The sequence below is a fragment of the Podarcis gaigeae genome, assembly GCF_964106915.1.
Source record: "Podarcis gaigeae genome assembly, chromosome: Z".
Lineage (NCBI taxonomy): Eukaryota > Metazoa > Chordata > Lepidosauria > Squamata > Lacertidae > Podarcis > Podarcis gaigeae.
In genome coordinates this window covers 13,701,898-13,718,619 of record NC_139691.1, presented here as the reverse complement: position 1 = coordinate 13,718,619, position 16,722 = coordinate 13,701,898, and the positions used below count along the sequence as shown (strand labels likewise).

The window sequence follows — 16,722 nt, the reverse complement described above, 5'->3', positions numbered from 1 at the left end:
TGCCTCAATTGCGGAGCCCAACTCAAAGTACAGGCTGTTCTCTTGAAAGCTGTAAATGAAATGTGGACAACCATTGGCCCTAGGGTCCACACAGAGTCTCATTTTATGCATCCCACATGTCTCCTGAATTTACCGGTAATCCCTTTTCTTGTATCCTAACAGAGCTTTTCTTTTCATTATTCACCCCAGCTTTGTTAAATGTCTCCCCATCTTAATATATAGTTTCAGAATGATTGGAAGGATAAAAATAAATTGTGTGTGTGTGTGTGTGTGTGTGTGTGTGTGTGTGTATTTCTTGCTAGCACAGCATGGGGGGGGGGAGTAAGGTGTAATGTCCCCCCAAAGTCTGAGAACAAATTGATAGGTTCTACTAGCAGTGGGGAGAACTGGAGTCTATGATATATGAAACCAGAGAGACAAAATTGTCCTGAGTTATCTAATCCAGAATAAAAAACTGCCCTGTTTCAATTTTCACTGAGGCTACTTCAAATTAGTTTTCAGTCCTGTGTAGATGTACTGCAAAGGTGAGGAGCCCCAGCCTCACCATCTCTCACTGGAGAAGGGTGGATGGGAAATGTGCATAAAGATGAATGTATTAGTGAAAATAACACAGAAACATTAGGAAAAAATACTTGCAAAAATGTTTACATTAGTCAAAACTGCAGAGAAATATGTGTTTTAATACAAGAAATTGACACCACAGTGCTGTAGAATTTTTGTGAGGGGTTTTAAAAGTTTGCAAACTGCTTCATAAATATGGAGAACTTGATTAAAGATTGGAAAAATGAGAAACTGAAATGGCCAAAATTGACAAGAGCCTTCCATCCCTGGTTGACACAAACCGGGAATCTGCTTGAAAGTAGAACAAATGCCTCTTCCATCCCCCTGCACTCCTGGGCTTCTCTTTTCTGTCTTGTTTTGCTGTGTGTGCATTTTCAAAATAACCCATCCCAAAGCTTCTATTTCCATCACTGATTGTTTGGCTGAGGCCAGTCTGTGCAAACATTGCACAAGCCTTCCTCCGCCCTTCAGCTCCTTTGGCAGAGCCCCCAGCTGCAGCAGAAAAATACCCTTTCCCCTGAAATGCCCCACCTCACTTGTTTAAACTCTCTGCCGTTTGTTGATTCTGCTCCATGACACAAAAAGGCCAAAAGGAAGCCCAGAGTTTCTCACTTGCTCCAAGGTGTACATTGTAGATCCTGCTGGTATCATCATGACTCTAAATACCTGGGTGGTATTTTGTGCAGTGTTCCCCTTGGGAGTTTGCTGGCTGTCAAGAACCCAACGGGTAAGTTTGACCTTTAGAAAAACAGGGCTGCAAGGGGAAGAGTTCGTTTCCTCCTGCAAAAGAAATACTTGATGGAGTTGATCCAGCTCTTTAAATGAGACTGTGGGGTAGTTCAGTGGTAAACCTCCATTAATTTGCCCTCCTCAGCTTTGAGCCTGCTCCCTGCTCCCACATCTCTATGAATGGCACCGTCTAGTCAGCAGTTTTTGCGTGGCTAGTTTCACGCATGGAAAGAAGCACTCAGTCAGATACTAGGTTGAAAAAATATATAAGCCCACATCATTGCAGTGGGTGAAGGGGGAATGTATTGCTGTAGTGTTATCTCTGAACAAGACATTTAAAATTTATTTATTATGGCACTTGGACTTCTTTAACTAGAGACTTGTCACAGCAGCTTACAAAGATAAACACTAAGATGGCCCCAGCCCTCAAGTATCACAATCTAAAAACACACACAGCACACAAGGAAAAAACAAGAGGGAGGGAAGAGTAGAAAGTTCAAGCACAAGTCCTTTCAACTGCAGTTTTTATTTACAGCCAATGTCAGCGGAGGTTCTGGCATGCTCTCCAGTACTCCTCAGATGAAAATAGGGACATTTCTCCCCACCTCCCAAGTGACTCTCCTCAAATCCCCATTCCACCCCCCCCCCAGCATTTCCTGTCAGAAGAAGGGTGGGTGCCATCACCACTTCACCAATGGGACACAGCACACACGCCTTCCGCCTTCCTGGAAAAAAAAGCTTAATCTTGATTTGATTTTATTCTTTGGTAGATTTACAAAAAGAAAAATACACCAAAAATATCACAGATTTGCAAGGGATTATGAGGAGGGAAAACAAACCTTTTACAAGTGAGACAAACTTACATAGAATGCTAGGGGTGCCTTTTGGGGTTTGTATACCACCCTATACACACTGGTCTCAGGACAGTTCACAGGATAAAATCACAACAAAATACACTTGGCTCCTTTTAGATCTGGGCTATTTTTTTGTTAAGGGTCCTGGCTATTTAGTTTCTATGTCAACACGGTATCTGTATTTGACCTCTTTAGTTACACAAAGGCCTGTTCAAAAAGGTAGCCGCTAAGGAGACAACTGTCAGATAATCTAGGGACATACCAGACCAGTCCCTATCCTCTTGACAACTATGGGTTCCCAAGTCCTGCTTTAAAATCATGATCAATGACACGCAAACTAGCCATCTCTTAAGCAACACACACACACATCTTTCATTCCAAATATGTGATTACACTTTCTTGCTTTTAAAAATGGCCCTCAAATACACCCAATTTAGGAGGGTGGGTAGGGATTGGGACCCTGTGTATTGCAGTTTCGTCAGGCAGGCTGTCATCTGAAGAAGGCCCCTCTGGTTTACCCCTCATAGTACCCAGGTTCCCTGTCTGCATTGGAGGGGCTGCTCTATCATCCAACCCCACTTCTTCAAAGGGCATCCCATCAAGCCAAGAGTCAGGTCCACACATTCATAGTTTCTGACTCTCTCCCTGCCCTCTCGCCCCTTGCAGACGTTTCTGGATTCTTTGGAAACTCATGACACTTCCTCATATTTTGGCACCAATTCAGTATTTGAAGGTAAGAAGTTAGCTACTACCCTGCTTTTGCATTAGCAAGCCCAGTCTGGGTTCAAATGGGTCGTCTGCTCTGCAATTACAGGGGGGAAGCCTTCCATTCGCTACCAACTTTGTAACCTGGGTTTGGAGGGAGGAGGAGACGCTGAGTGTGTGTGTGTGTGTGTGCGCGCGCGTGTGTATGATTATTAAAATTTGTATACCACCCTATACACACTGGTCTCAGGACAGTTCACAGGATAAAATCACAACAAAATACACAATCAAAATGAAACAAAAACAACCAAATAGCACCCCCCTCACACACACACATTTTAAAAGAGCATTTGAATGTCAATCAGCCAAAGACCTGGTTAAAGAATCACTGCACTTGTTTGAATTCTTCATCAATATCTATTGTTTTTATTAACGCCAGGTGTTTCCACTCCCAATTTCCACAGTGCCAGAGTTCAAAGTGGTTTACCTGACTTGCTCCTGTGAAGAGGGCCATGATGGATGGACATCTTGCAAAGCCCAACTTTGTTCATTCAGAGCCTCGGGGGAAGTCTTTGCCTTCAAATTCCCAGAGAACCAAGCCCTCTTTCCCACTTCCTTTGTGAGCAACCGAAGGCTGAGCTCATCCAACAGTTTGCTACGCCGTTTCTGGGGCAACTGTTTTGCTGGGGGACAGGTCCTCAGTCCTCCAGGTGCAGAAGGCCGAATGACATATTGTGAAGGGCAGCTGGTGAGTTTAGTCTCAGAATGTTTTAAGAAGCAAAGATCCCCCACGAGGCAGGCAAATATCACATTTCTGCAATTATCTAAATACATCAGCTTGAGCTCCAAGATTGGCAAGGGAGGCCCTGTTGGTGATGTTGCCTTTGGGGGTTACCAAGTTGGTGCTGACCTGGGATAGGGCCTTCTCAGTGGTGGTTCTCCATTTGTGAAATGCATCTGGCTAATAGATACTCTTTCTGGCAACTTTGAAATTATTAGCTGTGAGGATATGTGATTGTTTCTATATATTTTACAATTTTTAAAAACGTCATTAAGTGAGAGGTATTACTTTTTGGGGTGGAGGTGAGTGGGTTTTTGGTTTGCCAGCCTGGGCTTCTTTGACAGCAAGGGAAGAATAAAATTCTAATTTTATAATCATAAACATATCACATAGTTAAACTATGGAACTCATTCCCAGAGTAGGCAGTGATGGCTACCAATTCGGATGGTTTAAAAGAGGACTGGAGAAACTCACAGAGGATAAGGCTTTCAGTGGCTACTAGCCATGATGGCTAGGCTCTGCCTCCACAGCTGAGGCAACAATACTTCTGAATACCAGTTGCTAGAGACTGCCCCAAGGGAGAGTGTTTTTGTGCTCAGGCCTGCTTGTGAGTTTCCTGCAGGCCACTGTCAGAGGCGGGTGCTGGACTAGATGGGCCTTTGGCCTAATCCAGGAGATTCATGTTTCTTATGTTTTTACCTCCTCCTAGCAAGGATTTGTCATTGTCCATGGTGCTAAAATTCACATTAAGCCAGTTAGAAGACAAGACCAAGGGCTGCTGATGGGCCCACTCCTTCCCAAACCTCACGTCATCTTAAGGACTCAACAGAACTACAAAACAACACAGACAGGTAGGCATTTTTGTCAGAATCTTGTCAAGAACCAGGGGGTCTGGTCTGCGTGTCAGTCTATGTTGTTCAGAGTAGGAGTGGGGAAGAAATTCAGTACAGCAAAGGCAAACCTACCTGTCCTCTGAAACAATATGCAAATCAAAATGCAGACACCCCCTGAAATTCGCAATGCAGGTCTCCAGCCAAGTAATACTTTAAAAAACGCATATAGTATGTATGAAACACGTTAGCGATAATGACATCCATAGATCTGAAGGCATCCCTGTTTAGGGAAGCTTTTAATATTTGATGAATTATTGTATTTTAATATTTTGCTGGAAGCCTCCCAGAGTGGCTGGGGAAACCCAGCCAGATGGGCGGGGTGTAAATAATAAATATTATTATTATTATTATTAACTGGATTATATCAGAGAAAACTGTGTAAACAATGTGTATATTAGGAGAACAAAGGAAGCAGCCTTATATCGGCTCTGAACACTGGTCCAAATAGCTCAGTACTATTTACTGGCTTGGCAGAAGCTCTCGAGGGATCCAGTCTGTGTGCTATTACAGGGCGGAAGTTCCCGTCCCGATACCGCAGAGGGGCTGAAGGGGACGTGAAACACTTGGAGCTTTTGGTTGTGGTGGGCCCAGATGTCTTTCAATTCCACAAAGAAGATACCGAGAGGTACATCCTCACCAACGTGAACATTGTGAGTTGCTCTCTGGCTGTATGCGGGTGTGCTTTCTCTCTCTCTCTCTCCCCCTTCTTTTCCTGATCCTGTGGCAGTTTGTATCTTTTATGTGATGCTACACTAAAAATGTTTAAAAGGTCCTGCAGGATCAGGCGAAAAGCTTATCTAAGAGAAGGATTCTCAGATCCCAAGGGCCAGCCTGATGCCCTAACAAGACGTTTGCAAGCAGGGCATGAACGCACTAGTAGCTAGAGCACAAAAAATAGGTGTGACGCAATGATATCTATACATCAGCAACATCTAGCAGACTCTGCCAACATCCTGATAGCGCTGGAGGCTTGCTTCCTCCCCTCCACCCACAGTAAAACCCCTGCTTCATCAGACCAAACGTTTGTTTTATTTTAGCACTCTGTTTCACTTCCATGGTGGCCAGCCATGGGCTTCCAAAAAGCCAAGCCTTCTCCTTTGCTCTTCCTCCTTTCCTCCCAGCAACTGGAATCCAGAGATAGTCTGCCCCTGAATCTGGAGGTTCCATTCAGTTAAGTGTTTGTTATGTATTGGGTTTAACACATTTTATGTTACAAGGCGCATTCTAACCAATCATATAAGCGCCGGTAGACGAACGTTCTAATGGCAAGTAAGCACATGCACTTTCAACTGTCAACGGTCAGTTCATGCTTGGCATTATTATCGTCCAGTCAGTTTGGTTCTTGTGTTCCTATGAGTGAGCTGTTGTCACTGACAAATGTTGAATAAACTTAGTTGAGGAACTTGGGCTTCTGACTTTTTCCGAGCATTTAACAGCATTTCTGAGACTGTTTCAGCTCTCACATTTATTGCAACAGAGAATGCAATAAACCAGTGTTTAAAAGGTAGCCCTTTCCTTCCAAAGCTTCACAGAACCAGTTGAAATGGCTTGTGTTCTGCACTGTAATTCATCTACAGCTGTTGATATGCTCATAGCTTTGTCCTAAACCAGGGACTTATATCCCTCCATGTAAAGTTAGATTAAAACTCCTTCCATCTATGACGGTTGGCTATGCTGGCTGGGGCTGATGGGAGCTGTAGTCCTACAACATCTAAGAGAGCCACATGTTCCCCACCTTTGCCTTAAGCTTTCTTTCTTTTTCTCAACAGGGAGCCGAGCTTCTTCGAGATGCGTCACTGGGAGCACAGTTCAGGGTTCATCTAGTCCAAATGATTGTCCTCACTGAACCTGAGGTATAAATAAATAAATGTCAGCTCTAGGCATGGGCGATGTATTGATTCATCCCCTGACAATGGTTTTGAAACCTGCATCACAGTGACAAATTCACGTTTTTAGGCAAGGCAATATACTGTGAAAGCCAGCAGGTGTCACCAGTGTTTCATGCATGGCCTCCTCAGTCCTCAGCTCTCCTCAGAGAGCCATGCAAGGCCACCTGAGGCCCACTCCCTCCCTCCCTCCCTCCCTCCACTGCCCAGCCATCCCCTAAGATACTGGAGTGGTCCGTGTCTGCACCTACCTCTTGAGTCCTGCACTGGCTCACTCGCTCGCCCACCTGCCCACTTGCCTGCCAGCGCCATCCCTCCTCCAGCCAAACAAGTGGGATGCCTCCTCCCTTCTGGCTCACATTTGGTGCTGGGTAGCAGAGGCATGGCCGAGTCCTTTGAGCCCCTGAGGAGGCAGCACGCAGGGAGCAGCGGCAAGAGCAGTGCTAGCTCCTCTTCCTCGCCTCCAGGCCTTCATGGTGGTTTGGTGGTAGTGGCCGTCCCCATTTCTCCCCTCAAGCGGCTGCCCGCAAGATGGAGGTTGTGGGACTGGTTGTGGCGCTGGCACTATGAGGTGCAGCATGAAGCAGTGAAGTTCATGGGGTAGACTAGAAGGGAACCAGTGCATTTGCTTGGGGGCAGTGTGAGGCGCTGAGGTGAGGTGATACTGTCGGTATATGCTGTCCCATCAGTGCAGATAGAAACTACAATGTGGTACAAAGAAGGAATGGCTGTGGAGGGCTGGCTGGCTACTGTACTGAGATAGTTCAAACCGCTTTGAAGTCCTCCTTCCTCTTCATTTTCAGACATCATTATATATCACTATATCACAATGTTTGGCTGGTGATACATCAGTGTTGAAAAGCAGATATCACCCAGCCCTAGTCAGCTCCAGGTTTTAGTTGGCCCTGGCTCATGACACCCTCAGGTTCTAGGGACTTCTAGGTTCTAGGGTCAGTAGAGTGCCCTACTGGAAACCTCCAGGCCTAGTAAGCTCATATGGATATGTGTGCACTCAGATCCAGAACCCTACTCAGGCAGGAACAAACTAGCACTTAGATTAAAATATTAAAGGGAGCCATGAGCCATGCTAGGATCAATAACTCATGAACAGTAAATGAAATAAATCCAACTCATGAATGACGTCCCTAATTGGGTGGTTGTTGGCCATTGGGATGGGTAGGGGGAGGCAAGGAGCCCAAACAGTAGATGGACCCCCAGTCCATGGCATGCAGAGCCATAGCCATTGAGAACCAGAGACAACTAATTCTCGTTTGTGCCCATCCTACTCCCTGCTGAGTTTTACAAGGGCACCGCTGAGACTAAAGTGGCCTCAGTGAACACCCTCTCTCTAGGAAGGCATCGACATCTCTACCAACATCACTTCCTCAATCATCAGCATTTGCAAATGGGCTGGGAAAGTCAACCCTGAGAATGATTCGGATCCTCACCATGCAGATCTAGTTCTGTACGTGACCAGGTAAATTAAGCTCTCTCTCTCCTTTCTTTGAGTGATGTGTAATGGAAGGTGGACCATAGGCCCAGTGTGTTCCAAGTTTTGCTTGCCTGAACCTCTCCCATGAGCACATGGTCCCTACATGGATGGTGTGAGAGCACCCAGTGCTGGAACTTAGCAGCTCAGTAGGTCTTGCAATGCCATGGAACTGCAAAGCAGCTCTTGATAGCCTTGTCCAGGGTCAGGAAAAACTGTGGCCCTCCAGACTCTTAAGTCCCATCAGCCCCAGCCAATACAGCTAGTGGAAAGGGGATAATGGGAATTGTAGTCCAACAGCATGGGGAGAGCCACTGGTTTCCTATCTCTCCATCTGACTGGGCTCCTCGAGACAACATATTTACTGAGCAACTGCCATGATCTGCTTGCACAAAACTTACACAGTGGTTAGACAATGCCTGTCTTTATTGAACATCCAGCTTGATTTGCTTGCAGGAAGTTTATATGTCTTTCCATTAGTCATTTCTTAATGCTGCACTTTTCAATGCATTTCCCCACCACTTTCCTAACTTCAAAAAAGTCAAGCTTTGTTTTAAAGTAGATTTGTTGCGCTAGGGCAACAGAGTTCTTTAATCCCACTTTAATTGTACACACCTAAATTTTCCAGTTTGCACTTGCACTCCCACAAAATACATTCTGGAGGAGCTCCCCATCCCATTGCTCTAGTGTTCTTCCTCTTTACCTGTTTTGCTTTAGATTTGACCTGGAATTACCTGATGGAAACAAGCAAGTGCGTGGTGTCACTCAGCTGGGCGGGGCCTGTTCCAGTTCCTGGAGCTGCGTCATCACCAAGGACACTGGATTTGGTCTGGGAGTTACCATTGCCCACGAGATCGGTCACAGGTCAGTGGGCAAGGAATTAATCTCATCATTGTTATTTATTGAATTTGTATACAACCCTTCATCCGAAGATCACAGGGCAGTTCACAATATTAAAAATACCAAATGAAAATACAAAATGCATGATCAAAAACAAATCAATAACTTCCCCTTTCATAAATGCATTGAAAAGGTCATAGAATGTTTAATCAGCCAATGGCCTGGTTTTAGAGAAATGTTTTTGCCTGACGCCTAAAGATATGTAATGAAGGCTGGAAGGCCTCTTGTGTTTTGAGGGAACATACAAAGCTAAGGGCAGATCCACAGCACACATTTAAAGTGCATCTAAAACACATGACTTTGCTCAAAGAATCCTGGGAACTGTAGTTTGCTGAGGGTGCTGGGAAATGTATTCATACACACATTACAGAGAGGTTTGGGATCTTTTGCTGGAGTTATAACTTGATTACCTTGTGCTGACCTTTACGAGGTGTGAGGAGCTCAGGATGTCTTCCTGACTGGCTTTCAAAATATGTTTGTGATAAGGCTGGTACCAGGGTCAAGCAAGGTTCATGCCATGATTTGCAGAAATAAACCACAGAATTTAAGTTCAGATTCATCCCCCCTCTCTCCCCCCCATTCACACTTCCTTCCTTCCTTCCTTCCTTCCTTCCTTCCTTCCTTCCTTCCTTTCATTCCTTCCCTTTTAATTTTCATTGCAGCTTTGGGATCCAGCATGACGGAGAAGGGAACCGATGTGCAGGCGATGGGCACATCATGGGCTCTGAAGGTGGCCACAACAGTGTGGATTTGACCTGGTCCGCCTGTAGCAGAGAGCAGTTCTTAACATTTGTCAGGTAAAAAGGCCAAGGGGCGCTTCGGACCATGTCTTTTGCAACCTCTTGGGCTGTGGTGGATTGGTGTTCCTTGAGACTGGTAGGGCAGAAGGTAAGGAGCACAATAGTAGGGTGAGCCAGCCAACATCAGAGCCAACTAATTTTTGTTTTTCCCCCATCATCCACCCTGCTGAGTGCTCCCACCCCCTGGAATGGTTGTAAGTAAGAAGGCAGCCAGGTGGGGGTATGCCGGGGGGGGGGGAGAGACTGAGATTGGCAGGGCTGTGCCCTTCTCACCTCCTAATGGACCATCCTTCACTTGGTCCTGGGCACACAGTTAATGGAAACAAAACACCAGGCAAGAGAAGCCACATACACTTTTTATAGATCATTTTAACAATGGGATTCTGGGATCACATCAGTCTGTATACAGGAAGACCACCAGTAGCACTGTGGTCTAAACCATTGAGCCTCTTGGGCTTGCCAATCAGAAGGTTGGCAGTTTGAATCTGCATGACGGGGTGAGCTCCCGTTGTTTTGTCCCAGCTTCTGCCAACCTAGAAGTTCAAAAGCATACCAGCGCAAGTAGATAAATAGGTACCACTGCGGCAAGAAGATAAATGGCGTTTCTGTGTGCTCTGGCACTTGTCATGGTGTTCTGTTGTGCCAGAAGCAGTTTAGTCATGCTGGCCACATGACCCGGAAAGCTGTCGGTGAATAAACATTGGTTCCCTTGGCCTGAAGCGAGATGAGTGTTGCAACCCCATAGTCGTCTTTGACTGGACTTAACTTTCCAGGGGTGCTTTACCTACAGACATGGAGAAGTTACAGTGGTACCTCTGGTTACGTACTTAATTCATTCCGGAGGTCCGTTCTTAACCTGAAACTGTTCTTAACCTGAAGCACCACTTTAGCTAATGGGGCCTCCCACTGCCGCCGCACCGCTGGAGCACAATTTCTGTTCTCATCCTGAAGCAAAGTTCTTAACCCGAGGTACTGTTTCTGGGTTAGCAGAGTCTGTAACCTGAAGTGTATGTAACTTGAAGCATATGTAACCCGAGGTACCGCTGTATTTCAGGATCTGTTCTCCACAGGGTGTGGGGAAATAAAACTGGGTAAATATCTCCTGCTATAAGGGACTCTTCCTTTTCCATCCTCTTTTTTATTATTATAATATTAATATAATCTTATTAACTCATCAGTAGCAAAGCCCCAGGGCAAGTTAATGATTCATATAGAAGCAGTGCCGGAGCTTCATGCTCCGGCGGGGGGGGGGGGCGGAGAGCAGACGGGGGCGGGGCTGGCACGCATCCTGGGGGTGGGGCGCATAGCCTACGGGGGGGGCAGGGCACGCAGAGCGGGTGGGGGGGGCAACCGCAATGGCACCCTGCCGGGATCGCGCTGCCGGGGGCAGTGTGCTCCCCCCACACGCCTCTTCCTTCGCCAGTGTATAGAAGTCAGTGGAAGCCACTGAGAACTGAGTCAGCCTTCAATTGCATAGCCCCACTTCCTTCATTGGCAAATACTAAACTGCAGTCCCTGAGAGCTCAGCCAGCTCCTATCTGAATAGACCATCCCACTTCATCTGCATATTATAAACAGCTCCACCGGGTGGCTTCGCTCAGCCCCATAGAACTCAATGACAGCCAGTGAGAGCTGAGGTAAGACTTATCTGCATAGCCCCATCTCCTTCATCTGAGAGTTGAGTAATCTACATGACCCCGCCCAGAGTGGCTCGACCATTAAGCAGACTGAGGTGGTTGAAAACCCCAAAGGCAATATCCCAGTTTGATTTCAGCAAGATTCATGCAAATTGGTGCAGATGCAGGGACCGCTTTTCCGCCAGTGGTGGAGGTAGCAGGGCGGGCAGAGAAGCAGGTACAGCAGCAACCAGGCAACACTTTCCATTCTGCTTCAAGCAGCAAAAAAGGCCACACCACTCCTGACTCCGCCTTTTCCCTCTGCATAGCCCTGCCCTAGCATCTGGACTATGATGGAGCCCATTTAATAAGAGTTGGCACTCCTTGAAGTTAATCCACAAGCAGTTTTTCTGTCTTGGTTTTTCCCCAGTACAGGCCAAGCAAGCTGCACAAATGACTTGCCAGACCTTAAGGACAATATCCCAGGAGGGAAGCCAGGCCTTTATTATGGGGTGGATGAGCAGTGCAAAACGGCCTTTGGGGGCGGAGCTACAGCTTGCACTTTCTCCAGGCACGACATTGTATGTATTACATTTATCTGCTGGGTCATGCTGATATTACATGCAAATAGTCATAATCATAGCATTTCCAATTCAGTTACGTATTACATTTTTATTTCATATTTTCTTCAAAAAGCTCAAGGAGTCATATATTTTGCTTCTCCCTTCGCACCTGTCGCCCCCCCCCCCCCCAATATTTTATCCTTGCAACAGTTCTGTCATGTAGGACAGACTGAGAGATGGTAAGTGGCCCAAGATCAGCCAGTGAGCTTTGTGGCTGAGAAGGGGATTTGAACTCTGGTCTTCCAGATCCTAATCTGACACACCACCACACTGGCTCTCAGATTCACTTTGCATTTTAGCATGTTCAAAGCATATCATGTACGTTATTTTTGTCATATTGGACAACACCCCAGTAAGGTAGGCCAGTGTTATGGCAGTGTGCTGAGGCTGTGGGAGTGGTTTCCCTTACACTCCCCACTCCCATGTTTTCCCTAAGTCAAATAAATAATAACCAGTAAAGCAGCAGGTCACCTATCTTCCTCCCCGCTTCTCCTATTTCTAGGATATGTGCAAAGTTCTTTCTTGCCACACTAATCCAGCTGACCAATCCAGCTGCACTCGGATCCTCATTCCCCTCCTGGATGGCACTGAATGTGGAATCAACAAGGTAAATGTGTCTTCTGATATGAAACAGCAGTAGAATGGGGATGAGGACATTGTGTCCCTCTAGATGTCTAGCTCCCTGAATGTCGGCCAGGCTGCCTTGAACTGATGGGAGTCCCATCAGTCTAAGGAACCTGTAGTCCTTCAGATGTTGTGGTCATGGGTGATGGGAGTTGAGAGTCCAGCTACATGCATTTTGCTTAGCTTCTCTGTGGCCCTTCTGGGTTCACACCTCCATGGCCTTAGTTGTGCTGCTGTCCTGGTGCTTGATGGCCGTGCTGTTCTCACTTCCAGTGGTGCTCCAAAGGCCGCTGTAGATCTTTGGAAGAACTGATTCCTATTGCAGCAGTCCATGGGAAGTGGTCTACTTGGACTGCCTTTACTGCCTGCTCCCGGAGCTGTGGTGGGGGAGTCGTGGCCAGGCGGCGACAGTGCAACAACCCCAGGTGAGTAAGTCCTTGTTAGAGCAGTGTTTTTTTGGGGGGACTGTGTTCAAAGGGAGCCATAGAACCTGGGAGAGAGTTGGATGCAAGGGGACTGAGGATGGTGGGGCAAAGCTCCATTCACCCCAGTGGGACAGCCTCTGCGGCACTTAATTGAAACGAGATGTGTAAATGTCTGCTTAGTAGCGCAGTGCATATTCATAGGTCCTTCCGTGACTCCTGGGCAAAGCTGCTTGATGGCCAGGTATGTCCCGGGTCTGTGCTGACCAGCATCTTGTCTATGCTCAGAGAGCAGCTTCGCTTCAGAAACTGGGATCTGATGGTTCACACACCATTCATTTAAAGCATATTTCACTCACCCAATGCAAAGAATCCCCATGGAGCTACAATTCCCAGCACCCTTAAGAAACTACAGTTCCCAGGATTGGGGTCAGGACTTGCTTTAAATGTACAGTGTGGGTGTGATTAAGATCCTCTCTCCTCCTGCCACACATACAAAGGTGTCCTTTCCTTCCAGACCTGCTTTTGGTGGACATGAGTGTGAGGGAGAAGACTTGCAAGCAGAGATGTGTAATGAACAGGTAGGAGGGCAGCCATTTTTGCTTCTGTCCTCTGTTTAGAAAGCCCTGGCAGCTTTTCCTTTTGTAAATCTCAGGACACTCTTCATATACATAGGCTCTGTGTTGTCTTCCATGATTTCTTACATGTGGAATGTACCAGTTATGCCAGTTTCTGGAAAATCACAGGAGGGAAGAACGCTGTTGCACTTAGATCCCACTAGCGTGCTTCCCATAGGCATCTGGTTGGCCGCTGTGGAGAACAGGATGCTGGACTAAATAAGCAACTGGTCTGATCCAGCAGGCTCTTCTTACATTGGTGAGGAGTCTAGTTCAGCATCCACAGACGTAGACCTCTAATTCCTAGCTTTGTGTCAAGTTTCTAGTCCTCAAGCTGTAGAGAAAATCTCAGGTGTATAGAAAGCTGCCTGATACCGAGTCAGACCATTGGTCCAGCTAACTTATTATTGTCCATACACTGTTTGGTAGCAACTCTCCAGGGTTTCAGGCAAAAGCCTTTCCCAGCTCTACATGACTGTTCACCCCTGAGCTATACAGCTCTTCCCAATGGAGCATGTATAGAGGTTGCAATAATGATGATGATAATAATAATAATAATAATAATAATAATAATAATAATAATAATATATACCCCGCCCATCTGGCTGGGTTTCCCCAGCCACTCTGGGCGGCTTCCAACAAAATATTAAAATAAAATATTTTATTAAACATTAAAAGCTTCCCTAAACATGCTCCAGATAGTTATGGATGGTCTTAGGGTAGAACATGGCTACATAAGGGAATTGCATGGATGTGGTCCCTTGCATATGAGACGTGGGTGGCACTGTGGTGTAAACCATTGAGCCTAGGGCTTGCCGATCGGAAGGTCAGTGGTTCGAATCCCCACGACGGGGTGAGCTCCTGTTGCTCGGTCCCAGCTCCTGCCAACCTAGCAGTCCGAAAGCACGTCAAAGTGCAAGTAGATAAATAGGTACCCCTCTGGCGGGAAGGTAAATGATCTGATTTCACCAGAAGTGGCTTAGTCATGCTAGCCACATGACCCGGAAGCTGTCTGTAGACAAACGCCAGCTCCCTTGGCCTGTAAAGCCGCAACCCCAGAGTCGTTTGCGACTGGACTTAACTGTCAGGGTTCCTTGCATAAGAGTATTAGCAACTAGAATTAGAATATGTGTGTACTTGCTTAAATTGAGGGAATAGGTGGTGGACACAGGAAGGGTTAAGTACCCCATCTTCCCACCTGACAATCTATCTCTAAAAGCACTGCCTCTCCTTTGATGCTATCTCCTTGATTCAGGTTTGGGACATGATATTCATCCCTTAAAAGCCCCTACTTGGAATTAAGCTCCATTTAAATCAGCAGGACTTGCCTCCAACTCCAACTTGTGGTTAGAATAATGGTCCATTTACTTGTTCCCCCAAAGCAAAGAGCAGCCCAGCTGTTATGGTGGTATGAAATGGCATGTTTAATCTCAGCCATTTGATCTGTCTCCTCTTCCACAGCCCTGCCCAACGACAACCCAGGTGGGTTTCATGGATGAACAATGTGCTTTGACGGATATGAAACCACTTTACCTCAGCCTTGAGTTCCCATCCTTCTATAAGTGGGTGTCGGCTGTTGGCTACACCAAAGGTAATCCAGATTTGGGAGTTTTATGAAAAGGGGGTGGGGAGTTCTAACATTTCCTCAATACTATTTAAATTCATTGTCACACTAAAACTCTTAAGCACTTTCTACCCATCACAGGAGATGCCATGTGCAAACACATGTGTAGGGCATCTGGAAAGAATTTCATGGTGAGCCGAGGGGATCGATTCACAGATGGAACAAGGTGTGAGCTGAGCAGCCCTGCAGAAGAGACAGCGGTTGGCCTGTGTGTGATGGGCAGCTGCAGGGTAAGAACAATAACCATGCAGAGGTGTGCCAGAGAACATCTGGCACTTCATTAAGGTAGGCAGGTGCTGGAGTTGTTGCTTTTTTAATCCTGTGCCTTTTTCTGTCTTGCACCCATTCTTAGTTTGTCTTCTCAGTGACTCAGCCCAGTGAAGCTTTCCCTATAATGTATCTCCAGGACAGGAAAAGCTTTGCTTGTGCATTTATGTAATTATTATGATTCATTTCACATTAGTTGCTCCCTGCATAAAAATATGCTTTCAAAAGATTAAGAGCTGAAGGCATAACATAAAATAAAAAAACAAGGCTTTGTTATTGAACATAAGAATTTAAGAATAGCCCGGCTGGATTGTGCCAGTGACTCATCCGGTCCAGCATCTTCATCTTTCAGATGCCCCAGTGGGAATCCCACGAGGAGGAATTGAGCAATAACCTGTTAAAAGAAATAACCTGTTAAACACACTCGGTTTAGTTTTCCTGGCTGCTGTTAAAGGCACAGGAGCAAGGCTGAAAGGAAAAGGTGGCAACCCTTAATTATGCCTCCCTGTAAACAGCCTTACTAGAAAAATTAACCAATAAACTGAAACTGACACGGGGACAAACAGAAGAAGACACCTTTACCCCGGTATGGCTCCCCTTTATCACATACACAATCCAACAAGACAATGACAATAATCCACCAACAGCATATACCGGTAAATCAATATGGCTAACCTGATCCAAAACTCACATACAAAAACAAAGATCACCACAGCCAATCACAAACAAACAACCACACCCTAGGCCAACCCCAACCTCTCTCACCACCAAAGGAACACAAGTGAACAGCACAAGCAGCGCTGACACCAAACCCTACATACATTAAGTAAAATAGAAACATTGCCACCCGACCCCACTTCACCCATCTTCCCCCCGACCCCCCTTTTCTTCCTAATGTCTCAACAAATGAAACTGATTTGTAAAAATGTTACATGGAAAGAAATATGAGAGAGAGATTACACATCTGTAAATCAATAAAATCTTTAATAAAAATACATTAAAAAATTATGCCTCCCTGTTTCCCCCATCATCCAGTTGCACAGAAGAGAAAGGAACACCTTAGGAACACAGGAAGCTGCCTTATTCCATGTCAACCCCTTTGTCCATCCAGCTTAGTATTGTCTACACTGACTGGTAGCACACTCCGGGATTTCAGACCAAGTTCTCCCCCACCTTTACCTGGAAATGCCAGCGATTGAACCTAAGGCCTTCAGCGTGCAAAGCAGAAGCTCTGCCACTGTAGTGGTTCTTTCACTGGCCATTGTGAGAACAGGACGTTGGACTAGATAGGCCTTTCACCTGATACAGTAAAACTCTTCTTATCTAGTAAA

The 16,722-nt window shown here is 46.1% G+C and overlaps 1 protein-coding gene across 12 annotated transcripts in view; it reads left to right on the top strand.

Annotated features, from left to right (window-relative positions):
- Window positions 1–1,092: 1,092 nt before the first annotated feature.
- ADAMTS13 (ADAM metallopeptidase with thrombospondin type 1 motif 13) overlaps window positions 1,093–16,722 on the top strand; it is a 34,011-nt gene continuing 18,381 nt past the window's right edge. For 3 of the 12 annotated variants that reach the window (XM_083721318.1, XM_083721317.1, XM_083721315.1), the window contains exons 1-15: window positions 1,100–1,288; window positions 2,811–2,877; window positions 3,305–3,597; window positions 4,340–4,481; window positions 5,034–5,173; window positions 6,293–6,376; window positions 7,762–7,886; window positions 8,616–8,762; window positions 9,461–9,595; window positions 11,645–11,795; window positions 12,340–12,444; window positions 12,735–12,886; window positions 13,401–13,464; window positions 14,962–15,091; window positions 15,206–15,354. In XM_083721318.1, the coding sequence (XP_083577444.1) occupies window positions 1,214–1,288; window positions 2,811–2,877; window positions 3,305–3,597; window positions 4,340–4,481; window positions 5,034–5,173; window positions 6,293–6,376; window positions 7,762–7,886; window positions 8,616–8,762; window positions 9,461–9,595; window positions 11,645–11,795; window positions 12,340–12,444; window positions 12,735–12,886; window positions 13,401–13,464; window positions 14,962–15,091; window positions 15,206–15,354 (1,959 nt within the window). In that variant the 5' untranslated portion in view covers window positions 1,100–1,213. The other 9 variants (XR_014559989.1, XR_014559991.1, XR_014559988.1 and 6 more) reach the window with 8 other exon arrangements.